The sequence below is a fragment of the Pan troglodytes genome, chromosome 1, assembly GCF_028858775.2.
Source record: "Pan troglodytes isolate AG18354 chromosome 1, NHGRI_mPanTro3-v2.0_pri, whole genome shotgun sequence".
In the NCBI taxonomy this organism is placed as follows: Eukaryota; Metazoa; Chordata; class Mammalia; order Primates; family Hominidae; genus Pan; species Pan troglodytes.
Genome location: NC_072398.2, coordinates 91093782 through 91114702, shown reverse-complemented (window position 1 = coordinate 91114702; position 20921 = coordinate 91093782). Strand labels below are relative to the sequence as shown.

The window sequence follows — 20921 nt, the reverse complement described above, 5'->3', positions numbered from 1 at the left end:
CAAGCCTTTATTAAGCACTGGCTATGTAGCTGGTGCTGAAGCAAACATAATGAGTCAGTCAAACACAAAAAAACCAACTTCCTATATTCTAAAGCAAGTAAAGAGACCTTTGGAAAGGCTGCCTGGCAGAGTGGACACCTGGGTTCTAGTCCTGCCTCCGCCAGCTGGGTGACCTTAGGAAAGCCACTTCACCTCTCTGGACCTTCATTTACTGTGTGAAGCAGGCATAGTGGTTGCAGGCCGGTCTGCCTTAGAAGTGCATTTGTGAGTTTTGAGCCAAATGGGAGAAGAGATTTGTAAAAACATATTTTAGCTTTAAAGCACTGTAAAGAAGTAAGTATGGGTGTGGGGGATGGGCTGTATATTTTTATTCTTATAATTGTTGAGGGAGTTGAGATTATTTGCTGTGAGTTCCATGTGTTAGTACAGGTAGAGGAAATTCGTCTGTGTAGAGCAATCCATATAAGGGAAAGAGATGGGTCTGGTAGATCTATTGATGATAGAAAGAGAAAGAAACTGGGAGAGAGAGTGAGATCAATAGATATGGAGTGAGAAGAATCGATAGCCTCTGGACAGAGGGAGATCATGGGAAGGAGCTGATGGTGGGAACGTGAGGGGAGGCTGGGAAGCAAGAAGCGGGTTGGGGAGCCTGGAGGAAGGAGGGCAAGGCCCACTGCCTCAGCCACTGCTTCTGCAGGAAATCAGGACTCTTTGGTTTAGGAGCTCCTCTGGGGAGCCGGCGGTCCCCTGCCTCATCCTTCCTCCCTGGGCCTGCCTTGGGCTTCCCTCTGCCTTATGAGTCCCGCAGAGGTGCTCCCATGAGCTCATGTCTGTGCCGCGATGCCCTATATTTCCTGGCGCCCACACACTCGCTCTCCCTCTCTCCCCCTCTCCTTTGCTCCCTGCTGTGTGCCTTTTTCTCTCCTCTTTCTCTCCTATTATTATGAGAGGCATTTGTCTGCAAACAGCCTTGGAGATTTCATCTGCTCCTGCTAGCCTCCCTGCTTCAGCTGCCCTCCTGTCTGCTCCTCCGGCTGTATGGCTCCCAGCCTCGCCGTGAGGTGTCGTGGCATCAGGTGTCTGTGTCTGGGGCCTCACCTTCTCACCTGTCAGTGGTGTCCCAGGAGAGGGCAGAGGGAGGAGTACTGGTGTGGGATGGCTGAGGATGTGTCCTTGTTTCAAGGTTGGGCCTCATTCTTTCTGTTTCTGCAGCCTGGCCACGGTACCGGGTTGTGGGCTCCGCAGACGCTGGGCAGTACAACCTGGAGATCACAGATGCTGAGCTCTCTGACGACGCCTCTTACGAGTGCCAGGCCACGGAGGCCGCCCTGCGCTCTCGGCGGGCCAAACTCACCGTGCTCAGTAAGGACCCCAATACCTTTCAGTACTTTGAGGCCCTGTCTCTCTGTATCCTGGCAGTCTCTCCCACTCTCCAGTTCCCTCTTTAATTTCCCAGCTTCTCCCTCTCTGTTACTGGCCTTATCCCTGCCCTAATGCTCAAGTCCAGGTAGAAGAAAGTAAACCAGGCATGTGGGAGATGTGGGGTGCTGGCGGGACGTGGGCTGTGTGAGGCCCAGCATCCTCTCTGCTGCAGCCAGTGCCTCGGCCACTCAGGGACAGTGCCTTCTGCCTTTTAGAAACAAGGCTGTGGAGACAAGAAGCAGGGAAGTATGGAGTGATGGAGACCCGGGCCCTCCTTTCCCAGCTGTCCTGGCTGGCAGGCTTGTTGGTGAGGGGGCGTCTCCCTTCTACTTTCCTCTCAGCTGCCTCGGAGACCCCAAAGGGCCCCTGTGCCCCTCTTCCACCTCACCCTAGCCTCACACAGCCCTTCTTCCCTCAGCTGCCTCCTTTCCTCCCTCAGTGCTCACCCTTCCTCTCAAATTCACCTGGGGGCCTCCTCCAGGAACAGGGGAATAGGACTGGAAGGAATGGGCCTTGAGGCTGAAAACTGGGGTGAGGGGTGGGAGGGATGGGGTCCTGCTGTGTCTGGATGGCTGCTGGCTCTTGGAAGCCCTGCAGCTCTTGGAAGCCCTGCGCCAGCCAGGCAGCCACCCACGGGGGGACCAAGCAGATGTCCCTCTATGGTAACCCCTGAGGCCATTTGCATAATGAGGGGACTCTCTCCTGCAGCAGTGCCACAGAACCGGAAGGAGGCCAGCTTCAGCACACCCCTTGCCCCCCCTCACCCACTCAGCCCCCAGCCTCTCTCCAAGCCTCACTCTTGCAATACCTCTGAATCTGCCAGTCTTCCTGTTCTCTCCAGCCCTGTTGTCTCACTGGGCCTCTGCCTCTGTTGTGCTTTCTGTCTTGGGCTTGGACTCTGTCCATCTGTGACTCTCTTTCTTCCCTATTTACATTGACTCTGTCCCTTTTTTTTTCTGCCTCCATTTGATATGTTTTGCCCCTCTTCCTTTCCTTCCTTCTAACTTGAAATCACTGAATTTGCGGGGAGCCCCCAAGATGGATGGGAGAAAGGAGAGAGGAGCTGAGATGAGGGAGTTTGGGTACAAGGAAGGTTTTCTGTTGTTTGTTTGGTTGGTTGGTTGATTGGTTGGTTTTTTTGAGACAGAGTCTCTGTCACCCAGGCTGGAGTGCAGTGGCATGATCTCGGCTCACTGTAATCTCCACCTCCCGGGTTCAAGGGATTCTTGTGCCTAAGCCTCCTGAGTGGCTGAGATTACAGGTGCCCGCCACCATGCCTGGTTAATTTTTGTATTTTTTAGTAGAGACAGTGTTTCACCATGTTGGCCAGGCTGGTCTCGAAATCCTTACCTCAGGTGATCCACTCATCTTGGCCTCCCAAAGTTCTGGGATTACAGGCATGGGCCACTGTGCCCAGCCTGTTGTTTTGTTTTTTGTTTTTGCAAGGAGGGAGGTGAGAACATAACAAGTCCTCAGAGCATAGTGGAAAGAGAGAGTCCTAGACTGCTGGTGGTTAGAAGACCTGGGCACTTTGGCCATTTTGGCATCATGATCCTAAAGAGGTGACAACCTCTGGGCATGAGTTTTCTCATCAGTAACATGGCATAATGACACCAGCCTTTTCTTAGCAACTGCTGCTTTGCTGCATGGAGACTTGTAAACTGTGAAGGTCTGGGTGAATGTGAGATGTCAGAATAAGTAAGGACTGGAGGGACCCAACAGCCAATTTCATTGGATGTAAAGGCCCTGAAGGACCAGGATTGAAGGCTGTTGGATGATTTGCTTTTCCTCTCTAGGACTAAAATGGAAAGAATTAGCAAGGAGCAGGAATGAGGTTAGACAGCAAAAATTAGAGGGTGATCTTGAATGCCAAGACATCATCTTTCATCCCTCACTGAAGTGTGTCAGCCCCATGCTCAACCAAGCATTCCAAGGAACCATGAGACTCTTAGGAAAGCTTCTTCTTTCTTTTTTCCTCCCTAACTGCCTGTATCTTAGGCCCTAGAAGGTGCTATGCTGCCCTGGAGTACTCCCTTCCTAATGAGTGGACCTTGATACTCTTCTTTCTGCTACCTTATCACAGAGATAGAGAGAGATGAAGAAAGGCCAGCTAAGCTACTAAGTGTTGCAGTAGCAATGTCTTATAATGGCACCCAGTGGCTTGGTTCCATCCAGGAAGAACCTGGAAAAGGAGAATATCAAGGGGAACCCTAGATGGAAGAGTGCCTTGTTTAAAAGCTTGCAGGCCAATGAAGGAGAGCTACATAGCAGGAGAGCCGACTGGCTTGTTTCAAGGGCATGGTGGGTATTGAAGGTATGGTCCTTGCTGGCCTGCCTGGGTGACTTGGGTGGATGAGAGAACAGGGAGAGACCCCAGGAGTAACTTTAAGCTGAAAGAGAGACAGGGACGGTTAGTGCAGCTGGAGGGGCTTTACACGCCTGGGCAAACACCTGGGCATGGTATCTCCTCGGGGCTCTGCCCATCCAGGATCTTCCTCCTGGGTGTGGCAGCAACATGTGACCTTAGAGGGGCCTGAGCAGACCAGGAGGCCCTTCTCCCCTCACTCTTTCCTCTCCTTGTCTTTCTGTTAAATTCTCAAACACCCTGCCACCTGCAGCACGCGGAGGCAATAAGAAGGCATGACACTTCCTGCGTCCCTTCCTGCGTACCTGCTTACCCACAGCCTTTGCTCATGGCAGCTGGGGGACCCAGAGACTAGGCAGGGCAGAAATGAGGAGTGGGCTGTGCCCAGTGCCTGGTATCAGCCTCCCTGCATGACGTCAGCCTTATAGACTCCTCTCCTCCCCAGCCATCCCCCTCAGCGGCCCCCCAGCTCCCCAGGCCAGGGGCCTTCTTCACAAAATGGCCTCTGTCATTCTTCCTTAGGGTAGGACTTTGAAAAGAAGCCTCCCACTGCCCCGCAGATGCAGACATAACACAGATATACAGACCTCCAAAACCATGGTGATGAGCATGACTTCTGGGTCAGGCAAGCCTGGTCCACATCCCAGCTCTGCCCTCTAACTCACTCTCCTGTCTCTGAGCACATTTGTTTATCCTCTTCGAGCCTCCGTTCCTTATCTGTAAATTGGGGTTAATGATATTTACCATGAAAGGAATAATGAAATATACTTTGTGGTAGGGATTAAATGAAGTCATATACAGGAGGCACTTTGGCTGACACAAGGTGAACGTTCACTGAGTGGCAGAAGTTATTGTCGATCCCACCACCATTTACAGTTGGCTTCACCTTCTTGATTTTGTTTTGCCTCCACAATAGCAACTCAGGGGAGTAGGTGTCCATCGTATTTTTGAAGTTTTATAAACAAGGAGACTGAGGCTTTTTTGACCACAGACTCAGGGGCACATGAGTTTGGGGAGGCACATAAGCATATTGATATACAGATTTAAGTCACAAACCATAAAAACTTGCTTATAAACACATGCACACATGGACACATGCCCTTTAACAGCTGGCTCAGCAGGCACCTTAACAGCTTTATTGTCATTTGTCCCATATATGAGGGACGAGCTCATATATGAGGGATGAGCTCACAGAGGATGGGCAGAGAGTTTGGAAAATTCAGAGAAAGGTAGACTGCTGGCAGAGGTGACAGATGGGTAGTCTTTGCATGAACAAAGGGGCAGGAGGCATTACCAGGGTAGAGGAAGCTGATGCCTTCCCAGTGGAGGGGCTTCACACACCCGGGCACACACCTGGGCATGGTGTCTGCTCGGGGCTCTGCCCATCCAGGATCTTCCTCCTGGGTGTGGCAGCAACATGTGACTTCAGAGGGGCCTGAGCAGACCAGGAGGCCCTGAGCAGCAGCTCTTGATTCATTTCTCTCCACCTTTCTCTACTTTTCAAGCTGCTCCCCATCCCCATCTGGCATTGGAACCAGATACACCACAGAACAAGGAGGAAGAGCCAGGGATTCAGAGGATAATTAGCCAGGCAGGAGTTGGAGCCACTGCTACTCTCGTCCAGGCAGTAAGGCTAATACATTCCATACCTCACACATGCCCTGCACATCATAGTCTATGTATAGTATCTCATCTGACCTTCATGAGGCTCTAGTGAGTAGGCATGGTTATGTCTTGGTTTCTTCTCTGATGAAGAAGCTGAGACTCAGTGATTTTAGGAACTCATCCGAGATCACACAGCAGGTGAACAAAGGTGCCAGGATTTGAAACCAGGCAGTCTGAATCTAAGTTTTATTCTTTTTCCACTATACCACTAGGCACACATGAGTTGAACAGAATGCTAAGACAGGTTTCGAGTAGTTTCTACTGGAAACCCCAGCATAGAGACCTTCATTGTGTAAATTCTAGAACAGCCCTGTCCACCACTGGGCACCGTGGGTCTCCCAAGATCTCCTCTTGAGTGTTCCCTCTGCACACTCCTCTCGAGTGTTCCCTCTGGACCCTCCTCTGGGTCTTTCTTGTCTTTCTCAGAAAGAAGCAAACAAAATCTTTTATCGGTGGGGCACGCTGGCTCATGCTTGTAATCCCAGCACTTTGGGAAGCTGAGGTAGGAGGACTGCTTGAGCCCAGGAGTTTCAGACCAGCCTGGGCAACATAGCGAAACCTCGTCTCTACAAAAAATAGAAATTAGCCAAGCATGATGGTGTGTACCTGTAGTTTCTGATACTTGGGAAGCTGAGGTGGGAGGATTGCTTGAGCCCAGGAGTTCCTTTCTCATTTATGGTTGATGAACACTGGGGGGACCAGAAAAATTATAATCAAAATCCTTCTGCCTTTATTTCATCAGTATCCATTCATTAATTCAGCAAATATCCCTGAGCACCTGTGATCACCCAAGCCCTGGGCTAGACATTGAAGTGTTGATGGTATATCAGAAGCAGCCGCTACCCTCAGGGAACTTACAGTCTGGTTTGTCTTAGAAGCCTATGGAGATAGAGGAGGGAGAGCCCCCCTTGTTTGCAGCATCAGACGTCGGTCAATTGAATTCTTTAAACATTTAGCAAGAGCCTACTTGGTCACATTCTAGGCACTGGTGACCATATAAATATTAGTGAGACAGGGTTGCTGTTTTTCCAGGGGATCACAGTTTTGGTTGGGGCAGGGTTCAATAACTGTTATAAGTAAACAAAATCCAAGGCACTAAGAGCTCTGAGTGACTGGTGGGGGCCACCATGGTGGGGGTGGGCTACGGCATGGAAACCCTTGTGCATCAACTGGGATTTGAACAGGATAGGAAGCACTTCAATAGAAGCTGTGGGAGAAGGGCATGCCATATGGAAAGCACTGCAATGCAGGTCTTGGCTTGAGGACCCTGAACAGGAGGCCGAAATGCTTGGAACTTATGCCCTAGGCAGTTGTAGCCATTGAAGGTGCTTGAGCAGGGGAGTGGCACATACTTAGCTGTGCTGAAGGGAAAAATAACCTGCTAGCAGTGTGACATGGAGGTTACTGTAATAGGCCAGCCCATCTGTCTGCTCTAGGGCAGAGGAGCAGACAGGAGGAAGGATGGGAGAAGTGCTATGGAGGTAGCCACCTTTCCGAGCCAGACTCCCAAGGGTATGAGCTGTACTCAGGGCCTGAGATAGCCCAGCCCTTTCTTAAGTTTGAGGCTTCCATCTGTAGTGTGCAGCTCTGAGCAACTGTAGGGGTATGGAGCCAGGCACAGTGGTTCACGCCTGTAATCCCAGCACTTTGGGAGGCTGAGGCAGGTGGATCACCTGAGAGGTCAGGAGTTCGAGACCAGTCTGGCCAACATGGTGAAACCCCTACTCTCTACTAAAAATACAAAAATTAGCTGGGAGCAGTGGTGGGCGCCTATAATCCCAGCTATTTGGGAGGCTGGGGCAGGAGAATCACTTGAACCCAGGAGGTGGAGGTTGCAGTGAGCTGAGATGGCACCACTGCACTCCAGCCTGGGCGACAGAGTGAGACTCCATCTCAAAAACAAACAAACAAACAAACAAACAAACAAACAAACAAAAAACCAGTAGGGGCATGGAGTACCAGAAAATATTATAGGCCAGGAAAGAAAAGCAGACAAGGACTGGGAAAGATGTGTGAGCTGAGGACCTAGAGGAAGCCACCACAAGAGCAATGAAGACAGTGGTTGTAGATTAGGGGGTAGGGTGGTACCGCCTACCTAGAGGTGCACATGCAGGTGGAAGGATGCTTCCAGAGGCAGGAGTTTTGGTCATCAGGGAAGTGTTAGCCACACCCTGCACTGACTTTGCTCTGCTTTCTCCCACAGTCCCCCCAGAGGACACCAGGATTGACGGAGGCCCTGTGATTCTACTGCAGGCAGGCACCCCCCACAACCTCACATGCCGGGCCTTCAATGCGAAGCCTGCTGCCACCATCATCTGGTTCCGGGATGGGACGCAGCAGGAGGGCGCTGTGGCCAGCACGGTGAGCTCCGGCCAGCTCCCCCAGCTCCTCCTGGGCCTAGCCCAGCTCACCTCTCCTTTCCCACAGGGGTTTCACCACAGACTCAGGAGCACACAGACATGAGAGGGGTCTTAGAGGTCATCTGGTTCAGCCCTCTCATTCTACAGTTGGGAAAATTGAAACCCAGAGAAGAGAAATGAATTCCTAGGTTTACTGTGTCATTCAGTAGCTGAACAGAGACTAATAGTAATAATAAGTTGCCATGGATTAAGCACCTACTGTGTGCCAGACACCGTGCATGCTAAACACTTTATGGACAGTCTCTCTTAATCTTCATAGGAGTCCCATAAAGGAGGCATTATTTCCAACTCACAAAGGAGGAAACTTGCGCTCAGAGAGGTTGAGTGACTTGTCCAAGGTCACACAGCTGGCACAGAGCTGGCGTTTGTACCTGGGTCTGACTGTGCTTTCTCTCCACTGATCACTTCTACCTCTTTCCTTCAGCATCTGGTTGTCAGATTATTCCAGTCATCACAACAAAGAGGCTAGGGAAGCAGAGATCCTTGTATACATTTTATAGATGAGGAAGCCATGAAAGATATCAAGTGACTTGCCCAGGATTACATAGCAAAGCGGACAGTACAGCTGGAATTCAAAGCCAGATTTCCTGGTTGGGGTTACCCTGCCAGTTGTGGGTAAACATATGTGTATTCAGCCCTTTGCTGGTGCTGCAGGAGCACTTCTCAGTGTGGAGACAGAGATGTTCCCATGCTCCTCAGCAAGCAATCCCAGGAATACCTGGCTTCTGGCTTCAGTTCTGCCCTTAACACACTGTGTGACCTTGGATAATTCGCTTCACTTTTTTCTGGCCTTAGTTTCTCATTTGACAAATGATAATTCAGCCTCAGTGGTACTTAGCCTTTTCACAACCAAAAACTGATTTTTCTTCATCAGGGCTACATGTTTTTAGATATTTTGGCAACCAAACAAGTTGGTTTGTTAATATCCATTTGTCATCTACCCCCATTTTTCATATTCATTAAAGACAATGGAGCTTCAAAGCAGCACAAGGGAGCCAGTGTTACTGCACTGGCCCTCAACTGGGCCTGTCCAGCAAAGCTGCATGCATGGTGGTCAAACAACGGGGTCTTACTTTGATTAATAATATGGCTTCCCTCAGGCAGTTTGCAATATAGAAAACAGATCAAGGGTTCCTGTGACCATATTTAGGGACCCCTGGCTGTCACTGAGCAAGTGTAAGACTTCGAGCCTGTGAGTCCCTTCCCTGCCCTCAAGGAGTTTACAGTTTAGCAGAAGAAACCCAACCCTGAAACACGCACACATGGTGCCTACAAGCAAGGTTGGATGTGTCTAGAGCTGTGAGCAGGACACACTGACTATAAGGGCATAAATTCAGTCTGGGAGAGAGTTCTGAGGGCTGGGCTGGCTGAAGAAGGCTTTCCAGAAGAGAAGGGATTTGCGCTGGACTCACAAAGAGTGAACTCTAATATAAACTGTGGCCTTAATAATAATATATTAGTTTCGGTCCATCAGTTGTAACAGACTTATCACTCTAATGCAAGGTGTTAAGGTGTTAGTAATGGGGGAAAGTGTAAGGTCGGGGAGGAGGGTATATGGAAACTCCCTGTACTTTCTGCTCAATTTTTCTGTAAACTTAAAACTGCTCCAAAAGATAGTCTATGATGTGGGCATGATGGCACACTCCTGTAGTCGCTGCTACTCAGAAGGCTCAGGCAGGAGGATTGCTTGAGTCCAAGCTTTGGAGGCCAGCCTGGGCAACATAGCAAGACCCTAAAAATATATAACTTTTAATTAAAAGATAATTAGTAGTCTATTGATTAAACACACACACACACACACACACACACACACACACACACACACAAGGGAAGAGGTTGTGGGAGTGAAGGGGATTGAGCTTTAAGTTAAAGTACCCCTCCAGCCCAAGCCCATCTCTGAGTGAGGTCAACTTAAGAGCAGAGGAGGGGGCTTTTAGCTTGACCATATCTCCCACCCTTGTCATGTTCCAGGAATTGCTGAAGGATGGGAAGAGGGAGACCACCGTGAGCCAACTGCTTATTAACCCCACGGACCTGGACATAGGGCGTGTCTTCACTTGCCGAAGCATGAACGAAGCCATCCCTAGTGGCAAGGAGACTTCCATCGAGCTGGATGTGCACCGTGAGTGGGCTGGGGGGAGCAGTCTGGAGCAGGGGGGTGGAAGAAGGGGTGTGTTTGAGAAGCACACTCTTAGTTTGAGAAGCACAAACTAAGAGTCCCCCTATGGTCCCCAGGACAAACGCTTGCCTTCTTCACATCTTTCATTCCCTGGATTGAACCATGGGGACTAAGGGCTGGTAGAGCATTGGCTGTGGAGTCAGGCAGTCCCCAGGTCTAAACCAGCCTGTTATTAGTCAATGGTTTACACTCTCTGGGCCTCGGTTTCCAGTTCTGTATACTGTATATTGCAAAAGATAAAATACTGGCCTACAGTCCCTTATTCAAACTAAAAGTTGTTCGATGGTGCAGCCTGAACCAAGGCTCTTCATAGTCTTTTATTTAATTTAGTCTTAAGTTTCACTGCAGATGTATTCATATGTGTGACTATGGGATGTGGCCCAGATGCTGCTGGGGATCTTACACAGTAAACGCTCTATGCACAACCATTGCCTTTCTAAATGTGAAAAATTCTAAATTCTGAAATGCATCTAGTCCTAAGGGTTTCAAATAAGGGATTGTGGACCTGGACCTGCTTCCTGGGGTTGTGAGCATTAAATGAGATATAGCAGAAGAGCATCTAGCATGGAGTATTCTTACCTGGTAGGTGTGTAATAAATTGTCTCTCCCCAGGGAACCATGGGGGTGTGGGCAGCAACTGGGGATGCCCACACCCCATCCCTTTTAGTGAGCCAAGCAAGCTCACACTGACGCCTAGTGGCCACAGTGGGTCATTAGTCCATTGAATTATTTGTCCCTTTGGTGCCTTCATTGGTGGTCACCCTAGCAGGCCCCCTAGAGGCTCCATGTGCAAAAGGTGAGGAAGACAGCGTGTTAACTGGAGTCGATACACTGCAACCTCAAATTCCTAGATCCCCGCCAGAGTGGTCAGGTCTGAATGTACGTGTTAGGGAGGGAAAAAGAAACTCAAGGGACAGAAAAGACCCTGACTCCCTGTGCTCTACTTTGCAGACCCTCCTACAGTGACCCTGTCCATTGAGCCACAGACGGTGCAGGAGGGTGAGCGTGTTGTCTTTACCTGCCAGGCCACAGCCAACCCCGAGATCTTGGGCTACAGGTGAGGGGGTCAGAGGCTGGGAGCGCTCTGGGGAGTGATACGGAAGAGTTCGGGGTTGGAGGCTGTACTGGGGAGGCCAGGTGTCATGGATGTAGTTGAGAGGGTCTGAGGCCTGATCCCACCTCTGTGTTGCCTCCTCCCCTAGGTGGGCCAAAGGGGGTTTCTTGATTGAAGACGCCCACGAGAGTCGCTATGAGACAAATGTGGATTATTCCTTTTTCACGGAGCCTGTGTCTTGTGAGGTTCACAACAAAGTGGGAAGCACCAATGTCAGCACTTTAGTAAATGTCCACTGTGAGTAGCTGGGAGGGCAGGGACGGGGACAGAGAGCAGGGGCCCCCAAAGGGCCTTGGACAGAGTCGGGGACTGCTCCATGAGTGGGGAGGTAGCAGGGCAGGAGGAAGATTGATTGGTCCCATGAGCTTGAGACCCTAACGAGTGGCTTCTTTCTCCCTCACAGTTGCTCCCCGGATTGTAGTTGACCCCAAACCCACAACCACAGACATTGGCTCTGATGTGACCCTTACCTGTGTCTGGGTTGGGAATCCCCCCCTCACTCTCACCTGGACCAAAAAGGACTCAAATATGGTAAGACTCTTACTGCCTGTTCTGAATGCTGGGAGGAAGGGGTGCGGCCACAGATGGGAGTAGATGGGGTTGCTGCAGCATTATCTTTGAACCTGGGCTATTTCTAGGGTCTTGGGATTTGGAGGAGAAAGTGCTTATGGTTATCCCCACATCTTCTCACAGGAAAGCCCAGTTCAGAAGCACTGGGGGGACAAACTCACCTGTGCATGGGAAGCAGGGTGGGGTGGGAGGAAGGGAGAGGGCCTGGGGTGGGCCTACTGTAGTGGCAAAGGTCTGGTAAATAATGCTGCACAGGGAGGTGGGGAAGCTGAGGCGATTCACTAAAGAAGGCTGGAGTCTACAGCTCTGCAGAGACCCCCATTAGACCGTTTGGGCCAGAACTACAGGAAGAGGAATTTCAGAGTAAAACGTCCTATGTCATTTGGCAATGAAAACACTAGAACAGATCATCAGAAGAGGCTGCGTCCTCCTAAAATGATTGCAGCCTTCACCTGCCCTCTCTGGCCTCCACCCCATCCCTGCCCACACTTGCAGAGATGGTGTGTTTACGTGCCAACCTGTGTAGAGTCAGAGCATGGACCAAAATGGACTCGGGAACCCCATTTCCCTTCTGGGAATTCACTTGTGGCCCTTCCTGCTTTCTTTCCAATGCCTCCGATGTGGGGCCCTCATGGACCTAGGGGCCCAGGCCTCCTGGCTCCCCACCCGAGGCTGCTCTCTCTGCCCAGGTCCTGAGTAACAGCAACCAGCTGCTGCTGAAGTCGGTGACTCAGGCAGACGCTGGCACCTACACCTGCCGGGCCATCGTGCCTCGAATCGGAGTGGCTGAGCGGGAGGTGCCGCTCTATGTGAACGGTGAGTGAGTGGCCTGAGAGGCAGCCGGGCCTGGGCGGGCTGGTACTGCAGTTTTTAACTGGTTCTGACTTGTGTCTTCTTGCTTGCAGGGCCCCCCATCATCTCCAGTGAGGCAGTGCAGTATGCTGTGAGGGGTGACGGTGGCAAGGTGGAGTGTTTCATTGGGAGCACACCACCCCCAGACCGCATAGTGAGTGGCGGACCTGCCTGCGGACAGCCAGCCCTCCCTGCTTCTTTGCCCAGGCCCAGCCTCCTCTCACTTCTGCTGGTTTTGCTCCTTCAACTTCCCTGTCCCGTTTCCATCCTCGAATCTTCTGCTTTCTGTCCCTCTGTCCCTTTACCTGCTCAAATCCCACCTCCTCCCTTACTTGTTATGTGTCCCTGAGCAGATCACTTAATGTTTTGAACCTCAGTTTATTCATCTATAAAACAGGGCCAGTAACTCCTACCTAATAGGGTTGCTGTGAGAAGTCATGGCAGCAACAGGTGTGAGATGCCTAGGCCAGCACTCAATTAATGTTAGTTCCCCACTCTCTCCCCTGGGCTAACACTTCCCCTCTTTTCTCCCTCATCTGCCTGTCGTTGACCTCCTGCTCTTTTCTTTGCTCCCTCCCCTTCCCTGTCTCCTCCTCTGGTTCCTGCCATCTCTCTCCCTTCCCATCAGTTCTCCTACCTGCCTGGCCCACTCTTCTCTCCCTCCTCCTGCCTTCCTCCTACCAGCCCCTTGCCTTGCCACTCTCCTCCCTCCTTTCTCCTCTCCCCCACACCATGAGCCATTAATTCCTTCCGTGACTATTAACTGTCAAACCCCTCATCACATTTAATAACCATTTGGCTAACTCCAGGGCTGCCCAGGGACACTTCATTACCACGGCCGCCCGGGCAGCAGGCGGCTGGCCTCCCGGGGGGCTTTCCTTGCAGATCTAGGAGGATTGATCCCTGGAAAGGAGCCAGTTCTCGGCTGCTCCCCCTCCCTTAGGCTCCACTCTGAGGAAGGGGCCACACAGGGGAATGGCCCGGCTGAGAAGTCAGGGATGGAGGGGTCCAGGAATACCCCATTGTGGGTTCTGCCTATTATAAGTCTGTGGATCAGTCTCAGAGCCAGCCAGGCAGGTCGTGTGGGTTGGTTAAAGGTACGCCTAAAGATTGAGTTACGCTTAGTTAGAATCACAGACTATCAGAGCTGGAAGAAATCTTGAGCGTTGTCTAGCCCTAGCCTGGTTCTGTCATTGTATAGATGAAGAAAATAAGGCCTAGAAAGGGACACGGAGGCCACACAGGGGCTTGATGGGGAGACGAGCCCAGCGTTCTTGAGGACAAATGCAGAACTTTTTCTACAACATCTGGGATTCCCAGTGTCGGTTCAATGGATCAGCTGCATCCACATCACATGGGATCATTATGAAAATAGAGATTCTCCTCCTCCCTGGAGATTCCTATTTAGGACATAAGTCCCAAATATCTACATTTGAAAGAATCTCCCTAGGTAAATCTGATGTCAGCCCTGCTTGGGAGCCACTGCTTCTCCTTGAGTGGAGTGTCAGTGCCGAGGGTGTGAGGTAGCAGGTGTGACTTAGGTTTGTTACAGGGAGGTGTTAGGCTGGGCTTGTGGGGCACACATGGCACATAGGGGTGAGGGTGCCTTGAGGGTGGATCAGGGGACACATGGGCATGGGCTTCTGCCCCCTGCCCCTTTCTTACCTTCTTCCTTCCCTCTCCACCGCAGGCATGGGCCTGGAAGGAGAACTTCTTGGAGGTGGGGACCCTGGAACGCTATACAGTGGAGAGGACCAACTCAGGCAGTGGGGTGCTATCCACGCTCACCATCAACAATGTCATGGAGGCCGACTTTCAGACTCACTACAACTGCACCGCCTGGAACAGCTTCGGGCCGGGCACAGCCATCATCCAGCTGGAAGAGCGAGGTGACTGGTAGTGCTGCCTGCCAGCTGGGGTGCAGAGCAGCCTGAGGATTCTGCTCCTTCTTTTCTCCAGGGGCAGGGCTCAGCTGCTCCCCTTCCCTTGGGCTCTGCTCTGAGGGAGGGGACACACAGAGGGATGTCCTGGCTGAGAGGTCAGGAGTGAAGGGGTTTGGGGCTCCTCCCCTCTGATTCCTGCCTATTGTAAGAGTCTGTGCATCAGAGGGAAAGAACTCTCTTGGGCCTCCCCTCCAGAACCTGGCCTCCATGCTCAACTGGGGAAATTCCCTCACTTCGTTAAAGTGTATTGAGCATTTGCTATGTGCTAGACTCTGCCCCAGGGGCTGCAGAAAGAGCTGTGAACAAGACACAGTCCCTGACCTCAAGAAACTTTCAGTGTAGTGGAGGAGGGACTTACAGAATGGTAGTAAATTAATTCGGATGGAGAAGAATCATATGAACTGCAAAAGGGAATAACACGCCCATCTCATTGGGTGGACGTGAGGATTAAATTAGAGAATATTTACAAAATGCCTGGCATACAATAGGTGTTCAGTAAGTTTGGGTTCCCCTACCTCTTCAAGAATTGTCACTCTGATAGCAGAAAAGTGTTCTCTCCTTTAAGGCACTTCTCACATGATAAAAGAGGTATTCCTTTGACTTTTTTGGAAGCTACCAAGTCCAAGGAGGAAAAGATAGCATTTTTTTGTTGTTGTTTTATTTTTTGAGAACTAACCATTTGACATAGGAGATGGAGAACCACATGGAAAATGACAGCATCCCATCACTTCAGTCTTTTTTTTTTTTTTTTTTTTTTGAGATGGAGTCTCCCTCTGTCGCCCAGGCTGGAGTGCAGTGGTGCGATCTTGGCTCACTGCAACCTGTGCCTTCCGGGTTCAAACAAGTCTCCTACCTCAACCTCCCGAGTAGCTGGGACTACAGGCACCCGCCACTACGCCCGGCTAATTTTTTGTATTTTTAGTGGAGACGGGTTTTCACCGTGTTAGCCAAGATGGTCTCGATCTCCTGACCTCATGATTCACCCACCTCGGCCTCCCAAAGTGCTGGGATTACAGGCATGAGCCACCATGCCCGGCCTATCACTTCAGTCTTAACTAAGGATGCCAGCAAGGGGGTTGGGGGTGGGGAAGAATGGAGTAGATACAGTAACGTGGGGCTCCACAGGGAAAGATCTCAGAGGGGAAGAGCTATAAGCAGGATCTGGATTCAACTAGGGCTGCTAGGAAGACAGAGAAAGCTGGAAGCAGGATTCCTGAGCTCTTCCTCAGCTCTGGGAAGCAGAGGAAACCAAGGAAAACTGTTGGAGCCCTGAGTAGATAGGTGAACATTCGGCAGTCACAGTGGTATTATGGATGGCACAGTGGTGAAAGATGTCGGAACACGGGTGGCAGATTGGAGAGTTTGGAGACAGCTGACCTCAAACAAGAGCGAGGGGCCAAGCATCATAGTCAGGTGGGCTGAAGGACAGGGATCGACAGACAACCAAGACCAGGGGCAACCTCCTGCCCCAGCTGCAGGGATGAGACATGACCATGATCTCCATTCTGATGGAGCTGGAGCACAGACCAAAATCCAACCACAATGCAGACCTTCCTCTCTAATCCAACCTTGACTTAAACCTAACACTGTCCCCAGGCTCAGTCAAAACTTAGCCCTGTACACAAGCCAAGGTTGCCTCTGTGGCTGTGGCCTAGCCTTTAGCCAGCACTGAGCTTAGCTCCCAGTATAACTCCAGCCTCACCCCTCCACCTTTCCTTCCCCATCGAAAGAGGTGTTACCTGTGGGCATCATAGCTGGGGCCACCATCGGCGCGAGCATCCTGCTCATCTTCTTCTTCATCGCCTTGGTATTCTTCCTCTACCGGCGCCGCAAAGGCAGTGAGTATGGGCCCTGTGCAGCCCACAGCCTTCCCCTGGCTCTTCCGGAGCCATGACAGGCAGTGCTTGGGGTGGATGGGAGGTTGGCCGTTGAGCTCCAGCCCAGAGGGAGCCAGAAGCAGCCGCTGCAGAGGCCAGCAGGAAGCACTTGTTCCAGGCTGCCTCTCCCGTCCCAGGTCGCAAAGACGTGACCCTGAGGAAGCTGGATATCAAGGTGGAGACAGTGAACCGAGAGCCACTTACGATGCATTCTGACCGGGAGGATGACACCGCCAGCGTCTCCACAGCAACCCGGGTCATGAAGGCCATCTACTCGGTGAGGGTCCTGCTCCTCGCTGGCCTCCTGCCTTCTCCACCCTCTGAGGACCAGCTCCATCCCAGATCTCTAATAACCGCGGTCATTCTCTCCTTCCTCGGTCGGCCTTCCCTGGTCCTGCCACACACACTCTCCCACACTCACACACATTCTCTCACACACGCCCCAGGCTAGTTTCCTCCAGCAGAGGATAGGCAGCTGGGATTGTCCAAAGACTTCCTTTGCCCCACAGTGTGTGAAAGTTGGAAGCCCCCAGAGGCTTTCTGGTCCATCTGCCTCATTGCTGAGATGAAGAAACAGCCCTGGAGAGGGGCAGTGACATATACAAGGTCACATTACATGTTAGCAACCAAACTAGTGCTCGAACCAAGGTCTCTGGCCTCTTCCCACCACATCCCAGAGCCTCTGCTGAGAGGACCAGAACTCAAGTCTGCCCTTGACCTCAGACCCCTCCCGTGAGCAGGTGGCCTCTGAGCATGGGAAGGGGTTGGTGAGGGGCGAAAAGAGCAGGGCTTCCGTCTGCTGACGTCCCACTCCTGCTGCTCCACAGTCGTTTAAGGATGATGTGGATCTGAAGCAGGACCTGCGCTGCGACACCATCGACACCCGGGAGGAGTATGAGATGAAGGTGGGAAAGGGGGAAGGGGCCAGGGCATGAGGGCTGGTGGGCCAGTGGGTTTCTGAGGTCCTGTGGCGGGGAGGTGAGGTGAGGACAGACTTGGGGAGGAGTGGTTGGGAGGGTTTTTGAAGGAGCAGAGGAGGTGGAATGCTAGATGGGGACATAGGGAGAGCTGGAGGAAGAGGCCCAGAAAGCCATGGTGAGACTTGATCCCCACCCAAGAGGGAACACTGCCTCCATCCTCTTCTCTCATTGCCCCCAGGACCCCACCAATGGCTATTACAACGTGCGTGCCCATGAAGACCGCCCGTCTTCCAGGGCAGTGCTCTATGCTGACTACCGTGCCCCTGGCCCTGCCCGCTTCGACGGCCGCCCCTCATCCCGTCTCTCCCACTCCAGCGGCTATGCCCAGCTCAACACCTATAGCCGGGCCCCTGCCTCGGACTATGGCCCTGAGCCCACACCCCCTGGCCCTGCTGCCCCAGCTGGCACTGACACAACCAGCCAGCTGTCCTACGAGAACTATGAGAAGTTCAACTCCCATCCCTTCCCTGGGGCAGCTGGGTACCCCACCTACCGACTGGGCTACCCCCAGGCCCCACCCTCTGGCCTGGAGCGGACCCCATATGAGGCGTATGACCCCATTGGCAAGTACGCCACAGCCACTCGATTCTCCTACACCTCCCAGCACTCGGACTACGGCCAGCGATTCCAGCAGCGCATGCAGACTCACGTGTAGGGGCCAGAGCCTGGCTGGGGCATCTCTGCGGGGCAGAGGAGAAGGCTTTCACAGCTGTTCCCTGATATTCAGGGGCATTGCTCATTGCTCCCTTCTCGGACCAGCCTTCTTCCTCCCACCATGGCAGGTGGGGAGCAGGTCTCCCAGAAACACCCCGTCCTGAGGATGGTGCTCTGTGCATGCCCCAGCCTCCTGGGCCTGCCCTTCCCTCTTCTTCGGGAGGATGTGTCTCTTCTGACCTGCACTCTTGCCTGACCCTAGAATGGGGACAGGGAAAGTGAAGGTTAGGGAAAGCAGAGGGGGCACTTTTTAGCATTCCCTTTCTATCCCACCCCTCTGATCTCCCATAAGTGGAAATGGGGGTACCCAGGGATGGGCAGGCTTTGGCCTAGGGACATGAAGTATGGGAGTGGGTGGCTGTGGCACAGACAGGTGGAAAACGGGATAGCCTGGCCAGTCCCTCTGTTGTCTGCAATCGTGCCCTGGGTGCCTCTCTCCTTCCTCAGGGTACTGCAGAAGGGAGCTTGGATTTATGTTCGCTCTTGTCTACAGAACAGCCCTGGCACTGCATTCAAATCCAGTCTTCATTCAGCTGGGATCAAAATGCCAGTCACCTTGGCTACCCACTGTGGACAGCTGTCTGTCAGCATGCAGAGGGATCCAGGAATCCCCCCGGCAGCACGGCCCGCTTTCCTTCTCCTCCATGCTGGGCCAGCCAGATAAGTCAGGGTCCTGGTGGAGAAAGAAAGGCTAGGACCATGTCCTGATTGACCCAGATACTGCTGTGTGCTGCACAGCAGTAAACCAACACTAGAGGGAGCCACACAAGCCTCCTCTCCCCAATCTGCCCCACTTCCTGGCTTTAACTCTTGAGCTGGTTTGGGGAGTGGTGAGGTAGGGGTGGGGGTGCTGTAGGCTCTTTTTCAAAGAAAACAAAAAACAATGAAAACCTCATTTGGGAAGAAAAGCTGTAGGGATTCCCCCACCCAAATACAAAGAAAAGCTGTAGGGATTCCCCCACCCAAATACAAGTCCCAGTGGAAAGGAAAGGTAGTACCTATTCTTCTCCATGGGGTTCCTAACACCCTCCATTACTCTTTCAGTCTCCAAGCACTTTGAATCCATTTTTAAACATTCAGGTTGCCAGACCTGTCACACAGTGGGCTCCGATAGGGTTACGGACGGGGCCTGGCTCTCAGTCTCTACTCTCCTATGTCCCATCAGTTGGTTGGAGGCCACCTTCCAGGGGGTATGGGAGACAGGTTTTGGTTTTTAAGTGTCTTTTTTTTTTTCTTGGACCAATCAGATTCCTTCTTCCACTTTCAGTGCCTTGAGTGTTAAGCTTTGGATGACCGACCCTATGTGGGCGGTTGTGCGGGGAGTGGGTACTTGTGAGCCTCGGACACACTGTTAAGTGTTACAGTGTTACGAGAGAGATGGGTGAGGGGACCTGGAGAGGTAAGGGGCTGGAAATGGCCATGACAGAGAACTTGTGCTGACCGGGAGAAGGTGGTGCGGAAGGGCACCGCAGGCATTCCACAGGCCATTTCTCCTCCTCCATGTGCACGCACATCCAACACACACCTTCCATGTGACCGCTTCTCAGCCACCACCTTCTGACCAAAGAGAACAGGCGCTCCAAGGAGAACCTGTACCCCTGCCCCAGCCTCGCCTTCCTAAGAAGCAGTGTCTGGAGTTGGCTGTTTCTGGCCTCCCCAGCTGCGTGTCCAGCCCAGTGGGAGACAGGGCCTCTGGTGCAGTTCCCAAAATGTTCCTCGCCCTTTCTCCGTGGTCACCATTCATAATTCATGTTCGCTTTAATGAGTTACATGCTTATCAGCCACAGGCCATTACCACCCTTACGGATGGGTCTGGGGGGCGATATTCCTGGCCAACCCCTTGCTAGGAAGGACCAGATAATACCCAGGAAGCAAGTAGCTCTAATTTTAACTTTGCAGGAAGTCTCTGCATCCTCCTTCATTTCAGCAGGGAAAACTCCTGTGGAGTGGGCCCTATCTGGGGCATTTACAGGCTTCCAGCTATATTCCATCCCTGGAAGCTGATACCTTTCTATAGAGTCCTTTTATGAGAGCTCAGTGGGAAGGTCTGTCAAGAAATTCAGGTTCTTGTACAGACAAATTCATGCAAATTTCTATTATTTTCACAAAAACCAGAAACCATGGGGAATCCAAAGACTTGAAGTCTAAAGATGGTGGCTTTTTAAACATGCATATTCCAAAAAGAATTCATTTTTGTTTTGGGTTTGGCTAGATTCTTTTATTTATCCCCTTTTAGCTTAAGTATTAGTTTCATTCTACTGAAACGATGGAGAGAGGGCCTAAGGTTACTAGGTAATTGAGCTGATGGTGCAGGGAGAATTGTTGAGAAAGGAAGCCTAGTTTCCAGAAGCCTGACACAGAGCTACTTCACTGTTCTCTACTCCTTAACAAGTTAACTGGAGCCTCTTGGGTGTCAAACAAGCACCCTGGAAGGCACAGGGAAGCATCAGCAACCAAGGTAGTCTCTGCCCTCTGTAACTTACATGTTGATGCATCAGAATCTGAATTGGAACCTACCTGATGGGCCCAGTGGAATAGCTTTTCTGGGGAGTGGAAGGCGTCCTTGATCACAGGGCTTTGCTGTCGAATCCTGGAGTCCTGCAACATGGTGATGCCTCAGTAGTTGGTGATCCTGATCACCTTTGGTGGCTTGTTTTAGTGGAAAGAGCAAGGGACTAAAGGTCAGGAGACCCAGGACCCAGTCCTGAAGCTGTGAAGGTTAGATCTCGGCCTAACTTTCTGTTCATTGCCCCCAATTTGTCTGGCCTGTAAAATGAAGGGGGAGGGTTGCATAAACCTAAAACTATTCTGGTTTTGTTA

At 51.8% G+C, this 20921-nt stretch overlaps 1 protein-coding gene and 1 pseudogene across 2 annotated transcripts in view; both read left to right on the top strand.

Annotated features, from left to right (window-relative positions):
• KIRREL1 (kirre like nephrin family adhesion molecule 1) overlaps positions 1 to 19367 on the top strand; it is a 101633-nt gene extending 82266 nt beyond the window's left edge. The window contains exons 3-15 of one of the 2 annotated variants that reach the window (XM_003308524.7): positions 1213 to 1362; positions 7656 to 7813; positions 9844 to 9994; positions 11003 to 11108; positions 11254 to 11402; positions 11569 to 11696; positions 12425 to 12551; positions 12641 to 12741; positions 14278 to 14476; positions 16261 to 16368; positions 16545 to 16684; positions 17235 to 17312; positions 17566 to 19367. In XM_003308524.7, the coding sequence (XP_003308572.2) occupies positions 1213 to 1362; positions 7656 to 7813; positions 9844 to 9994; positions 11003 to 11108; positions 11254 to 11402; positions 11569 to 11696; positions 12425 to 12551; positions 12641 to 12741; positions 14278 to 14476; positions 16261 to 16368; positions 16545 to 16684; positions 17235 to 17312; positions 17566 to 18042 (2072 nt within the window). In that variant the 3' untranslated portion in view covers positions 18043 to 19367. Of the gene's footprint in view, positions 1 to 1212; positions 1363 to 7655; positions 7814 to 9843; positions 9995 to 11002; positions 11109 to 11253; positions 11403 to 11568; positions 11697 to 12376; positions 12552 to 12640; positions 12742 to 14277; positions 14477 to 16260; positions 16369 to 16544; positions 16685 to 17234; positions 17313 to 17565 lie in introns of both variants that reach the window. The other variant, XM_009434931.5, reaches the window with a different exon arrangement.
• A 25-nt stretch (positions 19368 to 19392) lies between these two features.
• Positions 19393 to 20196, top strand: LOC134808725 (uncharacterized; annotated as a pseudogene).
• Positions 20197 to 20921: the final 725 nt, after the last annotated feature.